Here is a 23,106-nt window from a genome sequence, read left to right as displayed (position 1 = left end):
CTCCCAGTGCACTGGTGCATTGGGAGACCAGTATCTGCTGCCTACGGAGGCTCAGATGTGAGGAGTCTAACCACTCCACCTCCCACGCCCACCTTGCTGGATCCTGAAGGAGCCAGAGTAGGGAGGGGATGGCTTCCCAGAGGAGGGGGGAGACCCCACACATCTGTGGTTCCTTTTCCTGAGGCTGGGACCTCCAAGAACTTTCTCAAAATTGAAGTTCGCTTCCATGGATAGGTTTTTGTTCTTTTGTTTTGTTGTGGTTTTGCTTGTTTGTTTTTAAGGAAGGTAACTTAAAAAAAATCCACAGCCCATAGAGCAGTACAGGGCTCTAGGCCGTTCCTCATCTCTGCTATTCTAAGGCTAAAGGTGTTTCCTGTTTGGGGGAGGCAGGAAGGAGCTGCCCCACGGTGCTAGGTCCCCATCAGGTCCAGCCCAGCCTACTGCTACTCCCTGGGCACACTGGTTCCTCCAAGTCCTGCGAACCTCTTCCTGCTCACCGGTTGGCCCCTCCCCCTGGCTCACACTCCCCACTGCCGCTTGGCCCCTCCCCCTGGCTCACACTCCCCTCTGCCTGCAGTCCCTGCTGTCCTTCACCTCTCCATTCATCTCACTGTCCCCTCCTAGGGAGGGTCCCCTCTAACCCTGCAGGGCCAGCCCATCTGTTTTAGGAATTCTCCTAGACTTCTGACAGCATCCTGATGAGCAGAGCCCCCACACTGTGACTTTGAGATGCTCTGGGAGGTGGGCCCTGTGATGGAGAAGGGATGGGCAGAGCCGTGCCCAGCAGAGGACGCCTCCTCCCTGACGGTGGCTCTGCAGTCTGACAAACCTGCAGCACCTGGTCCTCCTCCCCTCCCTGCCAGGCCTTGGCCTGTCTTACCACAGAGACCCAGGGCTGGCTGGCACCCCCCCATCCGTGGAGGCGGTGGCACACTGGGAGGGCCCTCCTCGCAGAGGCTGTGGGGCTAGAAATGGAATGTGGCACAGATGGGCAGGGGCGAGGGATTCCCTCAGCCCCGAGAAAGGGACCTGGGTATTTACAGCTCTTGGAACAGTCTGCGAGCTCAGACCACCTTGTTTCCGCATTCATAGCATCCTCAGACACATCTCCCACAGCCCCCAGCTCCGGAAAGGCTTTCATGTCTCTGCTTAAAATAGAGGCTTACATAAGCGTAGTTCTGATCTGAGCAAAAATCGGGAATGCTGGAGCGGGGGCTGGGCAGATGGAGGGCAAATGCCCGCCTACCTGGCTCAGGGCAGAGCTGGGCCCTTCTGCTGTCTCCACCCAGGTGCCTCTTGCTACATTGACCAGCAGCTGTCCATCCTCGGCTCATTCCCAACTCAAAACTATTTGGGGCAGGAACAGTGCTCCCCTCTCCTAGAGCCAACAGCACATGTGCTGCAAACATTCTGTGGTGGACCACAGAAAGGGAGAAACATCCAAACTCATACCCGTGCATGGGCACGCGCGCCATCACCGGCACAGGAACAGAGTCTTCCCCATCCACTTCAGAAAGTCACCCCGGTACTGGGCCACGGTTCCCAATCAACACCAACGTCTCCAGCACCAAACTCTGAGAAACCGCTGCTCTGCACGTACGGGAGGGACCCCCACCCCAGAGCCCCGCACCTTACCTTCCCACACGCCACCATGGAGAGGGCCACTTGGTACCAAAGGTGAAACTCTCCAAATGCACACTTCATGGCTCGTTCCAGGCACTGGGGAGGAACTCAAGGTCAGCACTGCCCCACGGCGGCCTGCTGGCCCGTCGGCCCAGTCCCTCACAGGGTAACCACGACCCACCCAAGTCACTGCCTTCAGAGCGCTGCGGGGCAGCCTGGGAACACAAGGACAATCTGGTCCCCGCCACACATGCACTGTGATGCTGCACACCGGTTGTCTCACCCTCTGTCGTCCTCGGTTCCCACCTCCATGATACGAGGATGGGTTCAGACCATTTGGTGTGCAAATGGAATAAGACTTATAAAATAAAAATAACTAGTGTTTATTGTCACGGGGCATGGCAGGGCTCTACGCTTTTTACACACATCAACTTCTTCCTAATCACCCTCAAGTCAGGTCTCTAATTACTCCCACTGCACCAGCAGTGAACTGTGAATGAGGCTGGGGCGACTGACCGGGAGGTCACAGGGTTAGTGAGAGGCAGGCCAGCCTGAGAAAAGGCAAGTGTGGAAGGACCAATGGCCACCTCCTGTAACTCCCTCTGTGCATTGCTAAACTCCCAGGAAGTGAGGTGGGTTGAGTGACTGACCCTACCTCAGAAAGCATGACATACTGGCCTCGCCGGCCCAGTGTGATGCTCAGGAGGTCGTAGATGGCTGACGCATTCTGCAGGCTCACTTTCCGGTCCTCTGCCTGCTCCGGTGCCCGACTCAGTACCACGTCCCGAGTTGCCTGAAGGTGAAATGTAGTTTGGGAAAGACGATGAGGGTAAAAAAAAAAACCCCGATGGCCCTCACAGGGGCCCATCCTGCTAACTCCACTGTCACATTTCACTGCTGCCACAGGCCCGGAAACTGACCACACCCTTGGAAACGGCCTCCCGTTTCCACAAAGCTCTCTCCAAAGACAAGACCCTTGCTCCAGGCGAGGGAGATGTCATCCTAAGGCTCAAGGTCCTAGTGTTCATTTTGGAACTCTGCAAGATTTCAAACTTAGACGCCTCGAGGGCAGCGCTGTGGCCACGCGCCTTTCACGTGAATGCGTGTCAGTTGCTGTCACCCAGCATCCCGCTTTGCTTCACACATGATATTGTCGGGGTCTCTCCCACTCACGCTCACTCTTCCTTCTTCCAGGATCCACGAGTACCTAACCAGTCACAACATCTGTGAGGCCCAGAGCAGCAGCGGGGCAGAGACATAGGGGGTCCGAAGTGACTCTCATACACGCCTGGGACTCTGCTTGGCAAAACTGGCCCCACACTCGTGCTGGTACCTCCTGGCACCCTCTCCTTCAGCCGCACAGTCTTCACCTAGCTTTGCCTTCCCTGTCTGAGCTTACTTTGGTTCCCAGAGGCTGTCATGTCAACTGAGGCCTGGCCTGCAGAGAGAACGCAGGAGCCTGGCCCTGAAATCTGAGCATCCCACCAGTCACCCGCACTGCTTCTGCACAGAGCCGCCCTCCCTCCTGTAGGTGGGTGGGTGGGGGGTGCAGCTCCTTGGTGATCTGTATTCCTCCTCCTCAAGAAACACAGATGGCGGGGAGAGGATGCCTGGGAGAAGGTACCAGGAATGGTGGGAAATCCTCAGAGAGATCGCTGCAGGAGCCAGCCTGTTAAGCCCAGCCAGGAGCTGCAAACAGTGAAGGAAGGGAAAGTGCCAAGAAATCCTCTCCCTCCGCTGCAAGCCGCCCACACAGCCATGTGGGAACACAGCCTGTGCTTCACCCTGGCAATGGCCCTCCATCCTCCTCCACCCCCCCAGCAGCTCTTAGTCCCAGGCGCCCAGTGGGGACCTTGGGTGATGGGCTGGACCTTGGGTGGGGAGGGCAGGAGGGGCTGGGGATGAAGAACAGAGATCCAGGAGGGGTGCATCTGCACAGGCGCGCTGGAATCTAGTAGGAGGAGGGGTAGGCCAGGTGTCTGTAAGGCGGCATCTCTGAGGTAGAGGGAGCCTCACTGGACACTTCAAGGACTGGGGAGTCAATCCACCGCGCATGGAAGCCATGTCTGGAGCATGTTGTGAAGTGTGCTGACACCACTGTCCTCGGAATGGCACTTAAACGCCTTTGTCTGCTCTTCCCTACCTGACTGCTGTCCAGCCACCAAGCACTCACTACCGTTTCCTGCCTTCGAGGCTCAACCGAGTTTGGTCACTGTGCAGTTCTCTGTGTCAGCCCAGTGGCATCTCCCAGCACAGCAGCTGCTTTCCTAGAGTGGACCGACCCCTCTGTCTCCCTGGGTCACACTAGGACCCCAGCCCCAGCCGGCTCAGCACTCCGTGTAACAAGGTATGCCATTTCCAGGCTGAGTTGCTAAACACAGAACTTCATAGATCCGCCTTTGTGGAGCAAGCGGTGTCCCAGGAAGACTACTCGGGGCTGGCCCAGAAACTCCTTCTTTGTCTACTCTAGAACCTGCCCTAAAAGGACAGGTCTCTGGGTGTGTCTGATGTGTGCATTGGGGGTAGATTTCCAGAACTGGCTATGATCGGGGCAGATGACACTTAAGATGGGGCATGTGCTCCTGATGACCTGGCCCCTCAAAGGGCTGACGGCAGTGACCCTTAGAGCTCAGGGGTCCTTAGAGCTGCTGTGCAGGAGGGGAACACGGTTACCAGAGGACAGCTGGAAGCAGAGGTCTGCCCTGCTGTTACCAGGACGTTGGGAGCAGGATTAAAAAAAACCTACAATGTGCCGAGCTAGTGCCGGCTGCTGGGCAGAGCCTGGGTATGTAACCATAGCAACAAAGCTGGGTGGGGAAACTGGAGCAGAGAAAAGGGAAGTCTGGGCACTTGGCCTGTGAGGCACAAAGGAGCATGAATTCCTGTGTGGCTTGAGCCAGAACAAGTCTCAGTGGCGGTAGTGGTGGTGGTGGGGGATGGGGTGGGGTGGGGGGTGGGTAGGTGGGGGGGAGATGGGGGGAAGCGCACAACTAGGCTTGCAGTCCCTCCCCAGGAGCGCCCCAGCCTCCCCATTCCGCTTCCTTGGGCTCAGTGACCCTAGGCCACACAGGTGACGTCACACCTGTCCCGAGGTAGAGCCAGTCCACTCTTTCCCTTTTCTGACTACATACACAGCCTGAGTCCTGGTTTCAGCAGGAAGACCAGTGAAGATCCAGTGAAGATTTCCAGACCCAAGGCAGCTAGCAGGCGAACATGCTTGTTAGTGTAAATACACAGCTACTGCTGTCTTCCCGTCCATCATCCTCTGTGCTGTTCTTGGGAGCACGGTGACTATTCTCCCTGGGTTTTCCCGCCCAGCCTGTCTACTACGCACTGCCCACTGCCGTGTCTCCACATCCACACCCAGCCTTCAGCTCCTGCTGTGGGATGTTCTGTCCTTATTAAGTCAAGCATTTAGTCCTTAGGCAGGACACCCCAGAGGTGTCCCAGTCCTCACCCGTCTCTCTGGTGGTTGTCCCAGGATAGCCTCTCCCAGACAAGAGCTTTCAGCTTGCCAGGAGACCAGCCACATTCCCATCATCTATGGCTCGCACCCATCAGGACCCCCCACTGCTCCTGGGACAAACGCCCTGAGACAGACACAAGAGAGCTCGGTTCCCCAGGCAGGCTTCCTTGGGCTCACTGGGTTGAGGCTCTGGTTAAGGCTCCCCTCTGGGTGGAAGCCGCGAATTACCCTCTCAGGAAGGGAGCTCTCATTCCGATCAATTTATCTGGCTCATGAACCCGGGCAGCAGCGGGACAAACATAACCTTCCCAGAGGAGGCCTGAGGGCCCGAAGATGAATACTTAAACGCCACACCAGGACCCATGCATTCCTCAACACCAAGTAGATTGTCCTGACAGTTCCCACTCTGCACTGGCTGCGGCTTGGCCAGCTCTGCCCTTCACCTCTGCCCTTCACCTCTGCCCAGTCCAGTCATCCTCTTAATCCTGGACCCAGACAGAGTGCCCATCTAAGAGGCGGAAATGGAAGACTTCCTGAATGGCCCCTGGTTATTCCCACAGCCCTCTTGCCTACTCTCGTCCACTTTACAGATGACTGCTGAAGGCTGGAGGCTGAGTAAACTGACCAATCCACACTGAGGGCAGAGAACCAGCTGAAACACTGCCCTTCTGATTTCACCCCAGCCGCTGTCCGGGCTCCAGGTTCCTCTCGGAACAGTCTTGACTGACAGTATTGGAGGCCTTGGGCTGGCTTTGCCGAAGAAGGAACCAAAGCAAGATGCAGACAGGGCCTCCTCAGTAAAGTCTTGGGTGCTGTCTCCTTGCAAAGAACAGTTCCTAAAGCAAGCTGCCCAAAGCCCTACTCAGAGGCTGCGCCGAGACAGCCTCTCCATCAAGTGAGTGAGCCTCAGGACCTGCTGCTGGCCGCCCAACAGTCACCCGGAAAGAAGCATCTGGGAAGCATTCGTACCTGGGAACACTGCCCCCCCCCGGGGGGGGGGGGACACATCATGTTGTCATGTTTGGCTCCTGCTGGTGTCCCCACTGGCAGACATAATTACCACTAGCTCTTGTGCTGCCGGTCCACAGAGCTAAGACCTAGCGTGCTCTGTGACAGGTTTCATCTACCCAGTGACACAGTTCCTGTGGCAGATGTCACAGTCTTCCTGTCATGGGTACTGAACCATGGGCTCTGAGCTGACAGCCTTCTGCAGAGCAAGGCCTTGTCCGCCTTTGAACAAACCAGGTGTCAAAAGCTGGGACACCATTTCTTATCTGAAGAGTCCCAAATGGAGGAACCTTGTCTAGGAAGCCCCTTTCTTTAAAACAACACACTAATGCACTCAATCTCCAACTAGATTAAAACCTACATGTTTTCAAAGGTAACTAAGTCAGAATTGAGGTTTTCCCCACCCCAGGGCGAAACACACATTGATCATTTTCTTATCCACCTGTCATGGTTTGAATATACTTGGCCCAGGGAGCGGCACTATTAGGAGGTGTGGCCTTGTTGGAGTAGCTGTGTCACTGTGGCCTTGGGCTTTAAGACCCTAGTCCTAGCTGCCTGGAAGTGAGTCTTCCACTAGAAGCCTTCAGATGAAGATGTAGAACTCTCAGCTCCTCCTGTACCATGTCTGCCTAGATGCTGCCATGCTCCTGCCTTGATGATAATGGACTGAACCTCTGAACCTGTAAGCCAGCCCCAATTCAATGTTGTTCTTTATAAGAGTGCCTTGGTCATGGTGTCTGCTCACAGCAGTGAAACCCTAAGGAAGGCACTACCCAAACGCCTTCCATGGAGGTTTTATTAACTCCAACTTACTGATGAGAAACAGGTGCAGGGAGAGAAGAATCGTACTTAGTTTTCAATGACAAATACAGGATCAGCATAACCAGGTGCCTGGCACTGGCACAGCACAGAGCTGCACCACAGAGCTGGTCCCTGTGTCTGGAGACACTGGTACCTTTCTGTTCTGAGAGGCCACACCAGCAATGAATTCTTCCCCTCCTCAACAAAAACAGTAGCAAAGACTCAGCCGGCTTTAACCCTCACTGCACGAGGTGAGCGGACACCGAGAATAAGGACCTTAAAGTGTCTTCATTTTACCCATGGTGCTTTTAGCATGGTCCAGCACAGTACAGCTGCTCAGAAAAATTATGTGATTGAGCACATGCATAGCCTGTGGGGGAGTGGACGGACGGACAGACGCATGCGTGCACAGACAGTGGATGGTGGGTGTGTACATCCGAGTGAGTGGAATGTGAGATGCTCTAAAAGCCCTAAAGACACAGATCAGGGTCCAAAGCACAAATCTTCACACAGCCATAAGTCAAACCCCTTATGGGAAAACATTGGCGATTTCTATTCATCTCTTTGACGACAAGTTCCCTCTTCTTATCACACAGGTTAGCTCAGAACGAAAGGCGTATGCTGGCAGCAGGCATGCGCATAGATCCTACACAACCACTCTTCTGAGCTCCCAACCATAAAAGTGGGGCTACAATACTCAAAAAAAACCAAACCCCACAAATGTCCTCTGCCAGTGGGGCTCTGGACGTCCTGAAGTGAGGAGCAGCGGTGACAGTGGCCGTGGCTGCACTGCAGTGGCTTTTACCGCAGTCAGTCTGAGAGATTCTGCAAAGTCCCAGCCAAGGCTGCGAGCTGCTGCTCTAGAGGTTTTCCTACAAGGCCGTCATCTAGTCAGCAGCAAAAAGGTGAGGGAAACCCCTCAGGCGCACAGAGGCCACGAAGAAAATTCATGGACCCTTGGGGTGGAACTGAGGGTCAGAGCAAGACCTAACACAAACCGCAGTCCGCTTTCTAGCCAATCAATAAGGGGCCTGCAGATGGCTCAGTGAGTGAAGGGGTGACTAATCCCCAGAACCCACGGACTGAGAGACCTGGCTTCCGCGAGTTGTCCTCTGCGCTCTGAAATCACACTACGAGGCTTACAAGCTCACATACACAAAACTCAGACATAAAAGCTACAGAACAAGACCCTGTCTCAAAACAGAAGGAAATAAAAAGAACATACACGGAGGGAAGGAGGGTTTAAGGAAGGCCGGGAGGACCTCTGGGGACTGCTGAGCTGGGGGCCCGTGTGTAGAGAAGGGGGAGGGTCTTCTGTAGATGGGACTCTAAGGTTGCTACTGTCGACTCTTCTCCCCCAGTCCCTCATTTCCAAATGTCTGGTGTGGGCAAGAGGAGACAAACCAGCCAACCCAAGGAGGCACCTCCTCCTAGCAACTGTGCAAACCAAACCGTACAGCTCCTCTACCCAGCACACTACAGAGAATTTCCCAGGACCGGACTTAGCCACCGGAGTGGAGCCTGGCTGCTCCTGGACAGGTCAGTGGGCTACTCTCAAGGCAAAAAGGGAAAGGCTGCTTGGAGAAAGGTCTATATTCAGGGAAATTCACCAGCACCAGGACTGGGCCACAATCTAGTAAGCCTCTGCTTTAAGACTTTGGGAAGCTTAGGGTATCTGGCTCAGTGGCGTCAATAACCTCGCAGGAGAGTCACCTGAGCTCTGGTCCTGGCTCTGATCTACAAGAAGCCTTTGGTGGTGGTGGTGGTAGTGGTGGTATATGTGACAAGAGCAACTTAAGACAGAAAGGGCAAGCCAGGGTACAGTGGCACACGCCTTTAATGCCAGCACTTGGGAGGCAGAGAGAGAGTGTGAGGCCAGCCTGGTCTATGTAGTGTAGGAGTGCTCGACCTTCCTAATGCTGTGACCGTTTAATAGTGAGTTGCCACAGAGCCAGGGCTACATGGTGAGACCCTGGGGGGGGGAGCGAGCTGGATGGATAGAGAGACGCGGGGGCGGGGGATGGATAGAGACGCGGGGGCGGGGGATGGATAGAGAGACACGGGGGCGGGGGATGGATAGAGAGACACGGAGGCGGGGGATGGATAGAGAGACACGGGGGCGGGGGATGGATAGAGAGACACGGGGGCGGGGGATGGATAGAGAGACACGGGGGCGGGGGATGGATAGAGAGACACGGGGGTTAGGGGATGGATAGAGAGACGTGGGGGCGGGGGGATGGATAGAGAGATGCGGGGGCAGGGGGATGGATAGAGAGACTCGGGGGCGAGGGATGGATAGAGAGACACGGGGACGGGGGATGGATAGAGAGACACGGGGACGGGGGATGGATAGAGACGCGGGGGCGGGGCTAGGAGTTTATTTCAGCTCACAGTTCCAGGTTACACTTCATCATAGCAGAGAATTCACAAGGGGCCTGGTCACACCCCATGCACGGTCAGAACAGGGACTAATGACACAGGCATGCCTGTCAGCGCTCAGAGCATTTTCTCCATGCTTACAGTACTGAATCCCCTGCCCAGGAAATGGTGCCAGCCACGAGAGGCTCTTCCCACCTTAACTGATATAATCAATCTACACTCCACAGGCCACTCTGATCTGTACACTCTCTCACTGAGCCCCCCTCCCAGGTGACTGGAGCTTGTGTTATGCTGGCAATTAAAAACCAGCCACCTCATTGTCTTCCGAGGAGACGGAAGACAGTGACTCAGGCCTGCCCGTTAACAGACTCTCCCACGATGTCATGCATTTTATTCTCAAAATTCCCTCACTGGCCCATTTATGGGTTAGAAAAGTAAGGATCGGAGCAGGGGCAGATCCGAGACTTAAATCCAGGAGGTTGGGCTCTGGGTCTTGTGTTTGTATAAACTCGTGAGAGGGATGTGGTTCATATCATGAAAACAAACCACATTATGTGACCTTGACCAAGATCTATCCCGTCCTGTAGCCCTTCCCTTACTTTCTCATCTGTAAAATGGGGACACACTAGTACTAATCCGAGCTACATGAAACTACTGACATAACTTTCTCCTGCCTTCTGTTTTTGGAGACAGGTTCTCAGATAGCCCAGGTTGGCCCCAAACCTCCCCTTAGCTGAGAATGACTTTGATTTTCTGATCCTCCTGTCTTTCCTGAACCCACCACCTGAGTGCCAAGATACAGGCATAAACTAGGCTTCAAGCCATGTGGGAGAACAAGCCTGGGGCTTTCTGTGTGTTAGACACTGCTCTACCAACAGAAGGGCATCTCAACCCTGAACATTGTTTGTGTAAGCCATAAATAATTGAAAATAGGTAATTTCCTATGATTCAACATGTTTACTGGTGAAGTAGCCGCCTTTGCCCCTAGCTGAGAAAGGGTGTTGCATTTACCTTTATCATCCAAAGCACTGTAAGTTACACTGCATCCCTCGGCACACAAGGGTGACAGGTGCCCACATCTCCAGAGACAGGTAATCTCAGTGCAGACTCACAGGAGGGGACAGGAGGCGCCATGGCGGGGGCGGGAGGGGGGGGGGCTCCAACAGCTCTACTTTAAGATTCTAACATTTCTGGGCGGTGGTGGCACAGACCTTTAATCCCAGCACTACGGAGACAGAGGCAGGATTTCTAAGAGTTCAAGGCCAGAGTTCTAGTACAGCCAGGACTACACAGAGAAAACCGCTCAGAAAAAAAAAAATATATATATATATATATATATATATAAAATTAAAGTGAGATTTAGTCTGTAGTCAGAGAAAGAAGTCATTTCCAGTTCCCCAAAAAATAAATCCAACACTTGGTACTTCATCTCCCAATCTGGCTAAGCCGCTAGCTGTCTCTTCCCCTGAGGCAGCCCAGCACGCCCGTCATGCCTGGTCAGCTGGTACTCAGCGACGTTCAGGCCTCCGAAAGCCCGGCATGTCTGAGGAAGGGCAGTCTCCCTGCCTCGCTGTCCAGTGTCCCTCCACATAGGAGGTCTGTGCAGCCAGAGGTGACCCGCCATGGGCCCTGGACAAGCCCTGGCACCATCCATGCTGACAGCCAAAGAAACCCCGGTGCCCAGGAACAGTCCAGCTCAGGGCATCTCGGGAGCTCAACCTCCGCTCCTTCCGGGTCATCTGAGGCACCTGTCTCTCAGCCTGGCGGTCCCAGCTCAGCGGCACTGGCCCGCTCCAGCCGGAAGGACTTGGACCCAGCTGTGTGGACACACCCCTTACGCCTGGCTCCTATAATCTGTGCTCCCCCTTCTTGAGCTTCCCCTGCGGCCTGAGGTCCACCCTTCATCTCACACCTCCAGGGCCACCCACCCACACCGTGCTCGCCTCCAGGAGCCTCCAAAGCCTCCTGCAAACGCTGCTGAGTGCGGCGGCTGCCATGGCATGTACACACACACACACACACACACACACACACACACACACACACACACATCTTCCCAGGGTTTGGGAGACAGAGCCCCAAGACCTTATGGGTACTGGAGGCATCCACTTCTTCACTCTGCCATCCCTTACTAAGATGTGAACGCCATGACGGACGGCAAGCCTTGTCTCCATTTTGCTTACTGCTCCATCGCTGGCTTCTAGGACAGGGCCAGGCACAAGGCAGACAATCAAAGCTGTTGCTATAAAAACTATTTACACTTACCCGTGAGTTACTATCTTATGAAGAGACACCGGGGCTCTCAGAGACAGAAGGATTATTTGCCCCTAGCCCTCAGCTAACACTGGGTCTGTGGCAGCAGTGACATGTGACAGTGTCAGCTAACTCGTGCAGTGCTGGAGCCCGGATCCAGGTGTCGCGCCTCCAAACGCAGACTCCTTCAGCTCCCTGTGTGTTCTTTTACGGCCCCACAGAACCCAGCACACAGCTGCTCAGTGCGGACTGCTGACTTGTGATAATCAGTTTTTGTAATCCCAGAAGAGGGGTTCACACACACTCAGTCCCTTCCCACCTGGGGACAGAGGCTAGGTCTCTCAGTGTAGCCCAGCAGAGCTAGCGCAGCCAAATTCAAGACTAATAAGCCAGATTCGTGTGTGTGTGTGTGTGTGTGTGTGTGTGTGTGTGTGTGTGTGTGTGTAAGAAGCAAGAAGCTCATACCTTCGGGCATCCCTGGGAGACAGAGCCTGACTAGGCCATGCATAGCCTCTGCCCATCCCAGCGCGCTCCAAAACCCACCGAGCCCTGGGGTCAGCGGTGCCTGGGGCTTACCATGGACTCGCTGATGAGCAGCAGCAAGAGGGCCTCCTCTATGTTGTCTTTTGGGCAGTAGAGGCTGGAAAACACAACAGCATCCCTGGCTGCAGCCCAGCCCACACCAACGGCACCTCTGGCCCCCAAGCAGTCCTTGTGCCCCGAGTCAACATCAGCCTGGTAAGGTGACCCTCTCCTGCATAATTCACAGGCTCCGAGCACCAGGCGCAGCTCCTAACAAGCCCTGGGGTTCAGAACCTGAAAGGCTGCTGCTATCTTGCAGAAGAGAAAAGGCTCATCCACCCATCCCCAGCCTGAGGCAAGGGAAGAAAGCAAGAGACCCTGCTGGTGATGCAACTGGCACCTCAGAGGGGTGTGTCAGGAAGATAGGCAACCTCCAGATGTGTGGCTTCAGGGAGCCATGAAGATTTCTCCCCAACCCCACCAGAGACCATCTTCCCTTAGTCTCTCAAACGTCTGCCTGGTCCTGTGCATGGTGGAGGCTGGGAAAGTGGGGTCTAATGATGGGCCACGGGCGGGAACAGCGCCTGGATCCTTCCTGAGACCCGGGGGCTGTGACAGGGCAGTACTCACTTGTCTCCTTCGTAGAGGTGGGGTTTCCGAAGAGTCTGAGTGACGAAAGAATTCTCCTCTTTGCTCATGAACTCAGGCAAAGGCTGGGACAGGGGGCTCCAGTAGCAGTCCTCACTCAGGGAGTGCAGCAGGACCCCTGCCAGGCACTTGGCTGCCGTCTGGCAGAGAGGGGAAGAGAGACACAGGCTGGGTGCAGACTTCTTTAGCTTGCCTGTGTGGCCCTCGGTTTTCCGCCTAGCAAATCCACCCAGAGGCCCCACAGTTTCGATCCCCTGTCCCTCACTGCGCAGGCCCTGTAGCAGGAAGCCCCCACTTCTCCCAGGATGGCCTTGCTCTATATTTCTTCTCCTCTCCTCTGTATGGCTCTACCCACTGAGGACTGCAGTCCCTTCTAGAGGTGGGAGAAGGCAGGAGTCTAGAGACTGACGGTTGACCCAAAATTCCTATGAGAGTAATCAAAACAGCCATGGCTCTGACTTTGGAGGGACGAAGGCGTAAGAACACAGACCTAAGCTGGGACACAAAAGGACGAGTCGATGCCATTTATTAAGACCATAAAGAAGGGCTGGAGAGATGGCTCAGAGATGGAGAGCACTGTCTGCTCTTCCACACAGAGGTCCTCATTCCCAGCAACCACAAGGCGGCTCACAACCGGCTGTAATGAGTTCTGATGCCCTCTGCTGGCAAGCAGGCGCACATGCAGAAAGCATTAAATATATTAAACAAAACCAAACCAAACCCATAAAAGTGAGCAGTAGCATAGCTCATGAGGACGGTTTTGCTCATGAAAGGGATGCAGGGAGATTTCAATTCTGATCTAATGCTAGGAGTCACTCATCTTCAAAGCCCTGATGAAGAAGAGATGACGAGACTGCCTCCCAGGCTTGCTGGGAAAGTACTCTGGGATCAATGGACATTGTCTGCGAAGGGCAGAAGAGGGTGGGCACAGGCACGCATGTGACGTGCTTACGTCAGGCCCTCCTGTGAGGGCCTGGTTTGTCTCCCACCCAAATTGACCTCAGCGTAACCCAGCTGCAGCCAACAGCCACGTTACCACTTTGAAGTTCTGCGTTGCTTTGGTCTCCACAGTCCTCAGGATCTCCCGGAGCTCCCTCATGCCTTTTACGATGTTCCTGGAGAAGGACAAGTGGGACTGTCACTAGCTGAGCTCCAGACACCCTTAGCGCCCCACCTAACAGGCTGCCTGTCTGCTTGAGTCTTTCTTGAAGACCTTCAATCAGTGGGATGAAAGCCAGAGCTGTAACTTCAGGACCCTCGAGGCCTAAGACGGGTAAGCTGAGGGAGGAACTCCCGGCAACTTGGGCTTCTGCTTTCTAAGCAACTGGGCACCAAGACACCAGTACTACAATCAAGATGCCATCTTGGCCCAGGTGCCTTGGGCTGTGTTGAACTTTATGGTTTCTTCATTTTACCCATGGTGCAACAGGTCCATGTTGAAATCCGCCCTCACTGGTCCTTCCCACCAGGGCCTGCCTCACTTTGATGACCACACCAGTCAGGCCTACACCCTGAGCATGTTACAGTATGACCCACACTGAGAAATAGACCTCATACCACAACTTGGTGCTTGAGTGTGCTTTTCCTATGTATAACTGGGTTCCTGACCCAACACCTGCCCAACACCAGTCAACCCTGAAACGCCCCAACCCATCCTCTGCCTAACTCCGTCTCTTAAAAAGGCTGGCCGTAGCATGCCTGGTCCATTGTGCAACCCAAATATGCTGTGTCCCTTGGAAGGGGGGTCCTCATGGTCCTTGGAAGTGTCTAGCCAACACAGAAGCCCCCTGGAGCCGCCCCTCAGGCCACGCCCTTTAGTGGAAGGATCCAGTAGAAGTCCTCAGCTTGACCTTCTGGAACTGTCTGGCAGTCCTCCCCTCCCACATCTCAGCTCCCACCACACAAGCACGTTTTTGCTGGATAACCACTGTTCCCTTGTCACGTGTTAGGATCCGGTGTCCTCAGCCTCTCCCCTGCCATCCTTGAAAATATCGGTTCCAGCGTCATTGCTTGCTCCATGGCCTGCTCTTTCTCCCACAGCACGTATACACATTAGTTCCTCTCCCGAAGCACACGCTGACCCACAAGGTCACTTTCCATGCTGGTAAGACTCAGGCTGTGACTTCCTGAGGCCAAGCGCTGTCTCATGTGTTCCTGAAGCCCTGGGCCCCGCCCGGCAGCTCCATGAGCAAGCAAGCGCTCATCAGGTGACTGAGGCTGGCTCTGTTCACCTTGTCAGAGCTTCCTGGGACCAATCAGACCAGGGAAAGCAGAGGCTGCAGGGCCAGCACAGACAGGGACCAACTGTGGTCCCAGGAGCTGCTGTCACCCTACCTTCTCAGTCCCCAGAGGCTTTGTAGCTGGGAGCCTAACAATAAAACAGGATCCTGCTGGCATGCCGCACTCTCACACATCACTGCTAGGCCAGCACCAGCATCATTGTTTAGCTAATACTTTGGCTGTATCTTCCTTCTTTTTACCTAGTAGATATCTCACTCTAGTTTAAAAAAAAAATACTGGAGGCCTGGAGAGATGGCTCAGCTGTTAAGAGCACTGACTGCTCTTCCGAAGGTCCTGAGTTCAAATCCCAGCAACCACATGGTGGCTCACAACCATCCACAATAATATCTGACTCCCTCTTCTGGAGTGTCTGAAGTGTAAGTGTACTTACATATAATGAATAAATTAATTAATCTTTTTTTTAAAAAAAGTATGTGAAATCATGGGTTTGTTGTATTGGGGGCTTTTGTTTTTGTGTCTCAAAATATATTAAGTGCAGAAGTATTTTTAAGCAGAGGAGTAATTTTATAAGCTGGTGTGTGCTGCTTAATTCTGTCTACATGTTAGGAAATGAGGCCTCAGATCAGAGACTTTCAAAGAACAGTCAGTTCTTGGACCTGCAGTCCAGCAAGTCTAACAAGGACTTGTTAGACACGAAAGTTTAGGAGCTGGGAAGATGGCTCAAGGGTTAAAAGCACTTATTGGAGCCAGGCAGTGGTGGTGCACGCCCTTAATCCCAGCACTTGGGAGGCAGAGGCAGGCGGATTTCTGAGTTCGAGGCCAGCCTGGTCTACACAGTGAGTTCCAGGACAGCCAGGGCTACACAGAGAAAACCCAAATCAAACAAACACTTACTGTTTTTGCAGAAGACCCGGGTTAAGTTCCCAGCACCCACAGGTGGCTCATCACCTGATCCTTTCTTCTGACCTCCATAGGTAAACATATTATATATACATGCAGGTAAAATATTCATACATGCAAAATAAATAAATTTAAAGATATTTAAAAAAAAAAGAAATGCAAGTGCCTTGGCCCTACCCCTCAACAAAACTCAGGAGCCATTACCAAAGAGAAGGCAGAAAGATTCGTAAGAGCCAGAGGCCAGGGAGGACCAGACTGAAGCAGTATTTTCTAGATTGATAGGACTTGTGTAAGTCATGATCTCATAGCAGCTGTGGGTGCAGGATCAAAATGAAGCCAGCCATATCCTAGCACGGACAGAGAAGCCCATAAGCCCCCACCCCTAACTGAGGAGTTATTACAGGGGACGGTTTCTGGAGAAGGGAGAGTCAGTTTTCTTTAAGGGTGTGGCTACTGGTTTGACCAGTGGATGCCAGTGGATGGCCCCACACTCGGGAGTATATATATTCAAAACAAACCAGATGCAGTGGATTCTAAGAGAAAGAAAAATAGGACGTGAGGTGGGGAGAGGGTTAGGAGGAGGGTGGACGTTGTGTCCACAGGCTGAGGCAGGCTGGTCCCAGGGCTTGCCCAGGGCTCTGTGGCTCTGAAGAGGCAGGCCACTCCTGGGGCTGTGGGTGATTTTCCACTCTACGGGAGACCTGGCAGCCTCTTCCCTGGTAGCCTGGCTCAGGCTGCTACCAGGAGGCCGGAGCCAAGAGTGCCCAAAGGCTCTTCTTCCCCAGCCACAGGAGAGACTGTCCTCTCCGTTACTGCCAAAGGGGCTTCACATCCCAAGACCAGCAGACAGGCTGCTCCCAGATGCTGGGGAAGGGGTGCTGAGGTCCAGGCACTGATCGCTCTCAGGACACATGCAAATGCAACCCTGCATCCCAAAGGTTTTTGCTTGCTTTTAAAATAATTTTCAGATCTGTAAGAGATTTTGGCATCTAAACAGGCTCCTGGGACTTTTTTGCAGAGTAAATCATCACCCTCAGGCATGTTTTGAGTAAATCCCAATTTCTATTGACTTTTTTTTTCTTTCCGAGACAGGGTTTCTCTGTATAGCCCTGACTGTCCTGAAACTCATGCTGTAGACCAGGCTGGCCTCGAACTCAGAAATCCACCTGCCTCTGCCTTCCAGAGTGCTGGGATTACAGGCCTGCACCACCACCGCCCTCTATTGACTTTTTAAAGAAACAATCCATGCACAAGGTTCCAGTAGTCAGGGCCACACAGGAGATTTGGCATCCTAGCCTGGGCTGCCTGGCTCTCCCGTGCTGAGAATGCCCCTGCCTCAGCCTGCCCCTCCAAGAAATGTCTAGGTAGAGGTTCTCAAACCGCCCAGAAGGCACAGCCTGAACAAGCCTAGCCCAACCTGCAGCTGCCCCTGCGGCCGGGTGGAGCTGGGGTTTTCCCTGGGCCTTTCTGGCTGGAGTGGGGAGGCAGCCTGAAGGATCTCTTTGTTCTGGCTTCTCCTGCTGACCTTTGTGAGGCAAGCGGCCCACTTTTAACAGTGTCCAAACAGAGCCTCAAACAAACCCTGGCCCACAAACAGGCTGCATGGGAGAAGCCAGGAAGCCGGTTATTCCAACTAAAGTCAAGTCCAGCTGGCCAAGAGGCAGGGCCGCGGGGGTGTCAGCAACTCAGTTAACACAGGCCTCCAGGAGGAAGGTGGGACACAGCAGCCAGCAGGGCAGCGCCCACCCCTGCCTGCAGTCAGCAGAGCAGCACGGTTTCCAAAGCCCTTGACAGTTTTCAGCCTTCAAAATTTCTCACAAGGCTCCATTACCCCAGTTCAAGCAGAACTCTTGATACCCTCAATGCTCCTAAGAAATTACTATTTTGAGCTGGTGGTAGCGGCTCACACCTCTAATCCTGGCACTCGGGAGGCAGAGACAAGCAGGTCCCTGCGTTCAAGGCCGGCCAGGTCTACAGAGTGAGTCCTAGCCCAGCCAGAGCTACAGAAATCCTGTCTCTTTCTTATTTATTTATTTATTTATTTATTTATTTATTTATTTATTTATTTATTTATTATGTATTTATAAAAAAGAAATGGCCATGGGGGGACGGGCCGCAGCTCAGTGGTAGAGCACTTGCCAAGTATTCAGGGGGACCTGCAGTCCCTCCCAACACCAGCAAATAGACGTAGCTAAATAAAATACTCACGCCCCAGCCCCCTCTAATAGAAAACTAAAGCCCGGAAGCTGCCTGTCTTTCTGGGCATCACCTGCCCAAGGCCAGTGGCTGACTCCCAGCACTATCAGCTCTGAGACCCTGGAGAGAGAGAGCACCTGTCTTCTCAGACGCTCACCCTTCCCTCTACTGGCCATCCGAGCTCCGGGACTGGCGGCGCTCCGTTCACCAAGCCATGACAAAGTGCCTTGTGCACGCTCAGTGCCTGGGCAGCTGCCCCGTTTGTAACCGGCAGTCACTGTGGAGCAAACTAGAGAGGCTGTGACGATCACACCCAGGGCTGCAAACAGGGCACCGGCGACATCCTGCTGCTCGCCTGTCCTAGGAACTCATCAAAAACAAGTGTTTGCACACAGTAGGTGCTTAATGATGAGCGCATGATTGGAAATGAAATGATATATTAGTAAGAACCGATCATTGAGAGGACATTGGTGCGTACAACCCTAGTTACTAGTCCCCCACTGAGGGCTGGCACTGTCCAGGAGAGATTTCCGGTCAAGTACCCAGGACAGTGTGGCAAAGTGTCAGGCAGACCCCAGCCACTGGAGGACAAGGTCAGGTGAAGCGCAAGGGTTACCCAGCTGCTCATTTTCACCACAGACCCAGGCGATCCGCCTTGACGGTCAGCTGACCGCGAGAGACAGGGGAAGTCGACAGAGTTCACGGGAGTGGGGGAAGGTTCAGGAAGTGGACGCAGACAACAAATGGAGGCCATGCCCTGAGACAGGGCTTCCTCCCCCAGAGCAGACGCAGAAAGCTGGCGGACTGCACGAGCTTTGCTGCGGAGCCTTCCAGTCCTCTGAGCCCAGTGAGAACAACTGTGTACCCCTCCCCCAGGTCCGCAGACGTCGCTGAAAACAAGATATTACTGCCAATAATCTAAAGTGACACTTTCACCTTCAGAGTTTGATCCTGGCAGGCAAATTAAGGCAACTTGGGAGAAAGGGGTTGATTTACTGATTGATTGATCCATTGATTACAGATTTACTAGCCAGGGGTAGCAGTGAAGTGACTCCCTTGGAAAGCACTCTGTCTAGTTTGGGGTGCAGTGTAGAGTACCTGTGGCCTTAGGCGTTAACGCAATGCATTGTGAAACACACAGACCACCTGGCTCAAACTCGCCCCAACCTGAGCAGAAAATGGGCTGGGCCAGCTCTAGGCAGAAGGAAGGGGAACAACAACCCGGAGGAAAAACGTCCCCGTGCCTGGGATGAGTTTTGGAGAGTTGCTCGGGTTCCTGTTTTTGGCAGGTGCTCGGAGGGCTCTCAGGTCTGCTGTGCTCAGAGAGCCAGGGCTGCCAGTTTTCCCAGCTCCCTAGTGCTGCCTCCCTGCCCCCATCCCCCGCCCCCCCAGTCCTCGGCTGCCTAAGCCCTGGAGCTGCTCCTAGCAGGCCCAGCTCCTTCCTGGGGCTCCTCTAGGGCAGGAGTCTAGGCCCGGCTGGCTACCAAGGCCCTCATTCACCCTTCGGTAAGGAGCCCCCTCCCGGAGGCTCAGGCTTCAAAGAACTGCCTGCGGCCAGACTCCAACTGGAATCCACGCCTGCCCTCTAGTGGCTCAGGGGGGGAAGTGAAGGCCGCAGGCTTTCTGGCCCCCATCCTGTTCACAGGACGCTTTCTAATTGAGCTCCGTTAGTTAGGAACACTATTACCATAACACAAAAGCCAGGAACATCTGGAGGGAATCAGCTGCTGAATCAGTAGAGCAAGGCCCTTGGAAAAAGTGAATGTCACTCGGACATATGAGTAACTGCGCACCAGACTTGGCCAGCATGAAAGGGGCGTTGGCCTCTGGAAGCTCGGAGTATGAGGGAAGCCGTGGGGATCCAGTGAATCCCACCTCCTGCGCGCAGTGGACAAGACCCGACTAAGCAGGGACCGCAGAGGCAGAGGTGGGGGTAGGTGAGCGCTCTGTGAGTCCAATAGGGACTGCTGGGCTTAGCTCCGCCCCATCCTCAGCAGAGGCTCCACCCCCAGGACTCAGCCAAGATCCCCAAAAGGAACCTTCTTTGACACAGCAGCACCCTCCTCCAGCCCCACACCCCTCAGCACCTCAGGAGTCCGTCGCATCCCGGCCTGAGCCTGTTCACAGGTCCAGTCACGGAGCAAGGGTGTCCTGGGGCTCTTAGGGTGGTCTCTGGGCTGTCTCGGGACCAGGTCTGTTTCTCCACTGGTGTGGAAACTTACTGCACACTGAAAAGGCTTTCTCTTACTTTGCCAGAGACTCCAAGAACTCAGATGTTCAGGACCACATCAATGCAGCTAATTCCCCCTCTACTGGAGAATGCTTTCACTGTAGGCTAAGACATGGCTCTCCACTGGAGGGCGCCTGCTTCCCACCTCAGCGTCCACCCACGCCCACGCCCTCGAAAGTCTGTTTGGCTGTCATTCTTGGTCGGGGGTGCTTCTGGCATCTAATGGGTAAAAGCCAGAGATGTTGATAAAACCTACCATGGCCGAGACAGTGCCCAAAACAAAAACAGTTTTAGAAGAAATTTCGGGCTAAGGAGACGAACACATTTGTTTAAGAACAACATTAGAGCCTGTGATTACCCAAAGTGCATACATCTTTAGCCAAAGGACAATAATATATACTTACTCAGGTCACTAATGCCGGCCAATTGTGGGCAGGGTATGCAGGGTTGGGGTTACATAATGAGCAAAACTTTAGGTGGAAGGCTTGGATGGACTCAGGTACGTGCCAGCTTCCAAAGCTTTGGCACCTAATGGCCTGCGACTTCGGACAAATTCCTTTCTTCCTTTTTTCCCTTAGTAAAACAAGGACTGTATCTGTCCCTCCTTCACAGAACTGCACAGAAGGCAACACCCTCTCCCTGCCACGCAGTTAACAGCAACTACTAGCATGAGAAAGGGTTCCAAGAAATGATCTGTAACCAGGCAGGCCCAGAGCACCATAGCTTCTGCTTCGAGGACATCTGTAAATTCAGACGCCATGGCTGGTCTGCACGAGGCCACAGGAACCGACAGGCTGAGCATCTGCCCAGTGCTGGGGACTTCTACTCACTCCCTGGCTGTATACTTGACTAGAAATGATGATTAATTTCCATTCCTCTTTGCGAGCCGTGGCTAGGGTGGGGCCAGTCTCTTGGCTTCCGGGAATGAACTGTGTGCTTCAGGGGCAAAAGGGATAGCGGTGGGGGTGGGGGCAGCCAGCCTGGTTACAAGGACCGAGAAAGCATTGGAACTGACTTGCCCTTTCAGGGGAAGTGTGCACAACTTAACGCCTCTACCTGCCGGGGTACCCTGCATACACTCACATTTTCTTCCTTGAGTATACAGAATGCAGTTGGGAGCAAACAGGGATCTGGGGTACAGTTGGGAGGAGGGAGGACCTAGAGCCAGAGCCGTCCTCTGAGCATGGGACTGAGTCACAGGGGGACGAAAGGAACCAAGTCAATGCACTGAAGACCGCTGAATGCCAAGTCAGGGCAGTCTTTTCCACACTCCTCAGGTGACCAGGACGCCTCTCCACACCCCAAACCTCAGAGAGGGGTGGGGCGGAGTGGCACTCACACCTGTCTTGGTGGGTGGGGTTGAACCAATGACTCTGCCACTTCAGGCTCCTGTCCCTCAGGAGTGAAGTGGGGCCACACGACCTTCAGAGGTGTTTCTACAAAGCACAAGGCCAGTCTGGCACTCACAGATCCTGACAACCAACGGCTTTCCCTCCTTCCTGGCTGTCCTTGGTGCTTTAACTTCTATACTTGTGGGGTGGGGGTGTGGAAAGGGGAGTGGGAGAGAGGAGAGGGCATCGTGGTGTGTGTGTATGGGGGGGTAACAGCAGCACCTCCCCAGAAAGATCGGCCCATTCATTCATGCCCTGTCACTGGCCCTACAGTCTGGATGACAAATGGAAGACAAAGAGCAGAACCAGAGGGTAAAGGAACTCACTGGGGTCACGGAGCTGCCTTTGCCTCCAGTGCCCTCATGACTGACCTTCCACATCTGGAGCCTGGCCACAGCGTCAGCCAAGCGTGAGCAGGCTCTGGGAAGCCGCGCTAAGCCCCAGGCACTTGGAGGGCTGGGTGAGGACATAGGAACTGGACACGGTGGTGAGTGGCGCGGTCTTCTCAGTCAGAGTGCCAGGGCTGTGGTGGCGCACGCCTGTGATGCCAGCCCTCAGAAGGTGCAGGTGGAAAGACCACCCCCAGCTGTGCGGAGAGTTCTAAAGGGAAGGGCAGCTCCCAGGACCGCGCAGACAGGCCCACGGGGTGAGCGCGGCTCCAACCCGGACAAGCAACTTTTGTTTTCTGTGCCTGCCTCTGTTTCCCATAAGAGAGGTAGTGAGGCTAAGTAAGGCTTACCTCAGAAAACTGTTGGAACACTAATATATGCAGGCAAAGCACTTCACAAACGCCTGCTGGAACTCTAGCATGCAGCTAAGTGACACCAATTGTTATATAGATTATTTACTCAATGAACGGTTGGAGAGAGTACTCATCACAACTGTCCCTGCCTACAGATTTGATTGCACAGGGATCTGTATATAAAATCCTCGCTTTCGTCTCTGTCCTGCTAACTGTCCTGTTGTCTCCTAAGCTCTACATAAAGTATAGATGGGAATAAAGATGGGTGTAGTGATACACCTTTTTAACCCCAGCGCTCAGAGGCAGAGGCAGGAAGAGGATCTCTTTGAGTTTGAGGCCAGTCTGGTCTACATAGGGAGTTCCAGGACAGCCTGAGCTACAGAACGAGACTCTGTCTTGAAACCTCTCTACTACCTCAAAAAAAGAAGAAAAAAAAAAAAGGAAATATTGGTTTTCTTTAAGGTCTCCAACTACTCAGATCTGCAAAAAGACAATTTATGAATGAATGAATGCATGAATGAATGCACGCACGAATGAGTGTGGCTGTTCTAATGAGAGCTTGACAGCTCTATTATAGACACTGGCGGTAGCCAATCTGCTGTGGAGGCTCACAGTGGGCTTCGTAAGGGGCTGACAGCCTTAAACAAAGGACCCCTGACCTTCCCTCAAGGCTCCAAGCCAGGCAACTGTCAGGGGGTGGGGTGGG

At 53.8% G+C, this 23,106-nt stretch overlaps 1 protein-coding gene across 1 annotated transcript in view; it reads right to left on the bottom strand.

Annotated features, from left to right (window-relative positions):
- The window catches only part of Ttc7a (tetratricopeptide repeat domain 7A), a 101,819-nt gene that overhangs the window by 51,431 nt on the left and 27,282 nt on the right, over positions 1-23,106 (bottom strand). The window contains exons 6-10 of the mRNA XM_052186524.1: positions 13,737-13,815; positions 12,683-12,840; positions 12,107-12,170; positions 2,279-2,416; positions 1,636-1,719 (exon numbers count right to left, since the gene is read on the bottom strand). Coding sequence (XP_052042484.1) covers positions 1,636-1,719; positions 2,279-2,416; positions 12,107-12,170; positions 12,683-12,840; positions 13,737-13,815 — 523 coding nt within the window. The remainder of the gene's footprint in view (positions 1-1,635; positions 1,720-2,278; positions 2,417-12,106; positions 12,171-12,682; positions 12,841-13,736; positions 13,816-23,106) is intronic.

Source organism: Apodemus sylvaticus, chromosome 6 (assembly GCF_947179515.1).
Source record: "Apodemus sylvaticus chromosome 6, mApoSyl1.1, whole genome shotgun sequence".
NCBI classification, from domain to species: Eukaryota; Metazoa; Chordata; class Mammalia; order Rodentia; family Muridae; genus Apodemus; species Apodemus sylvaticus.
Note: the sequence above shows the minus strand (reverse complement) of the source record. Positions and strands in the feature narration are given on the sequence as shown.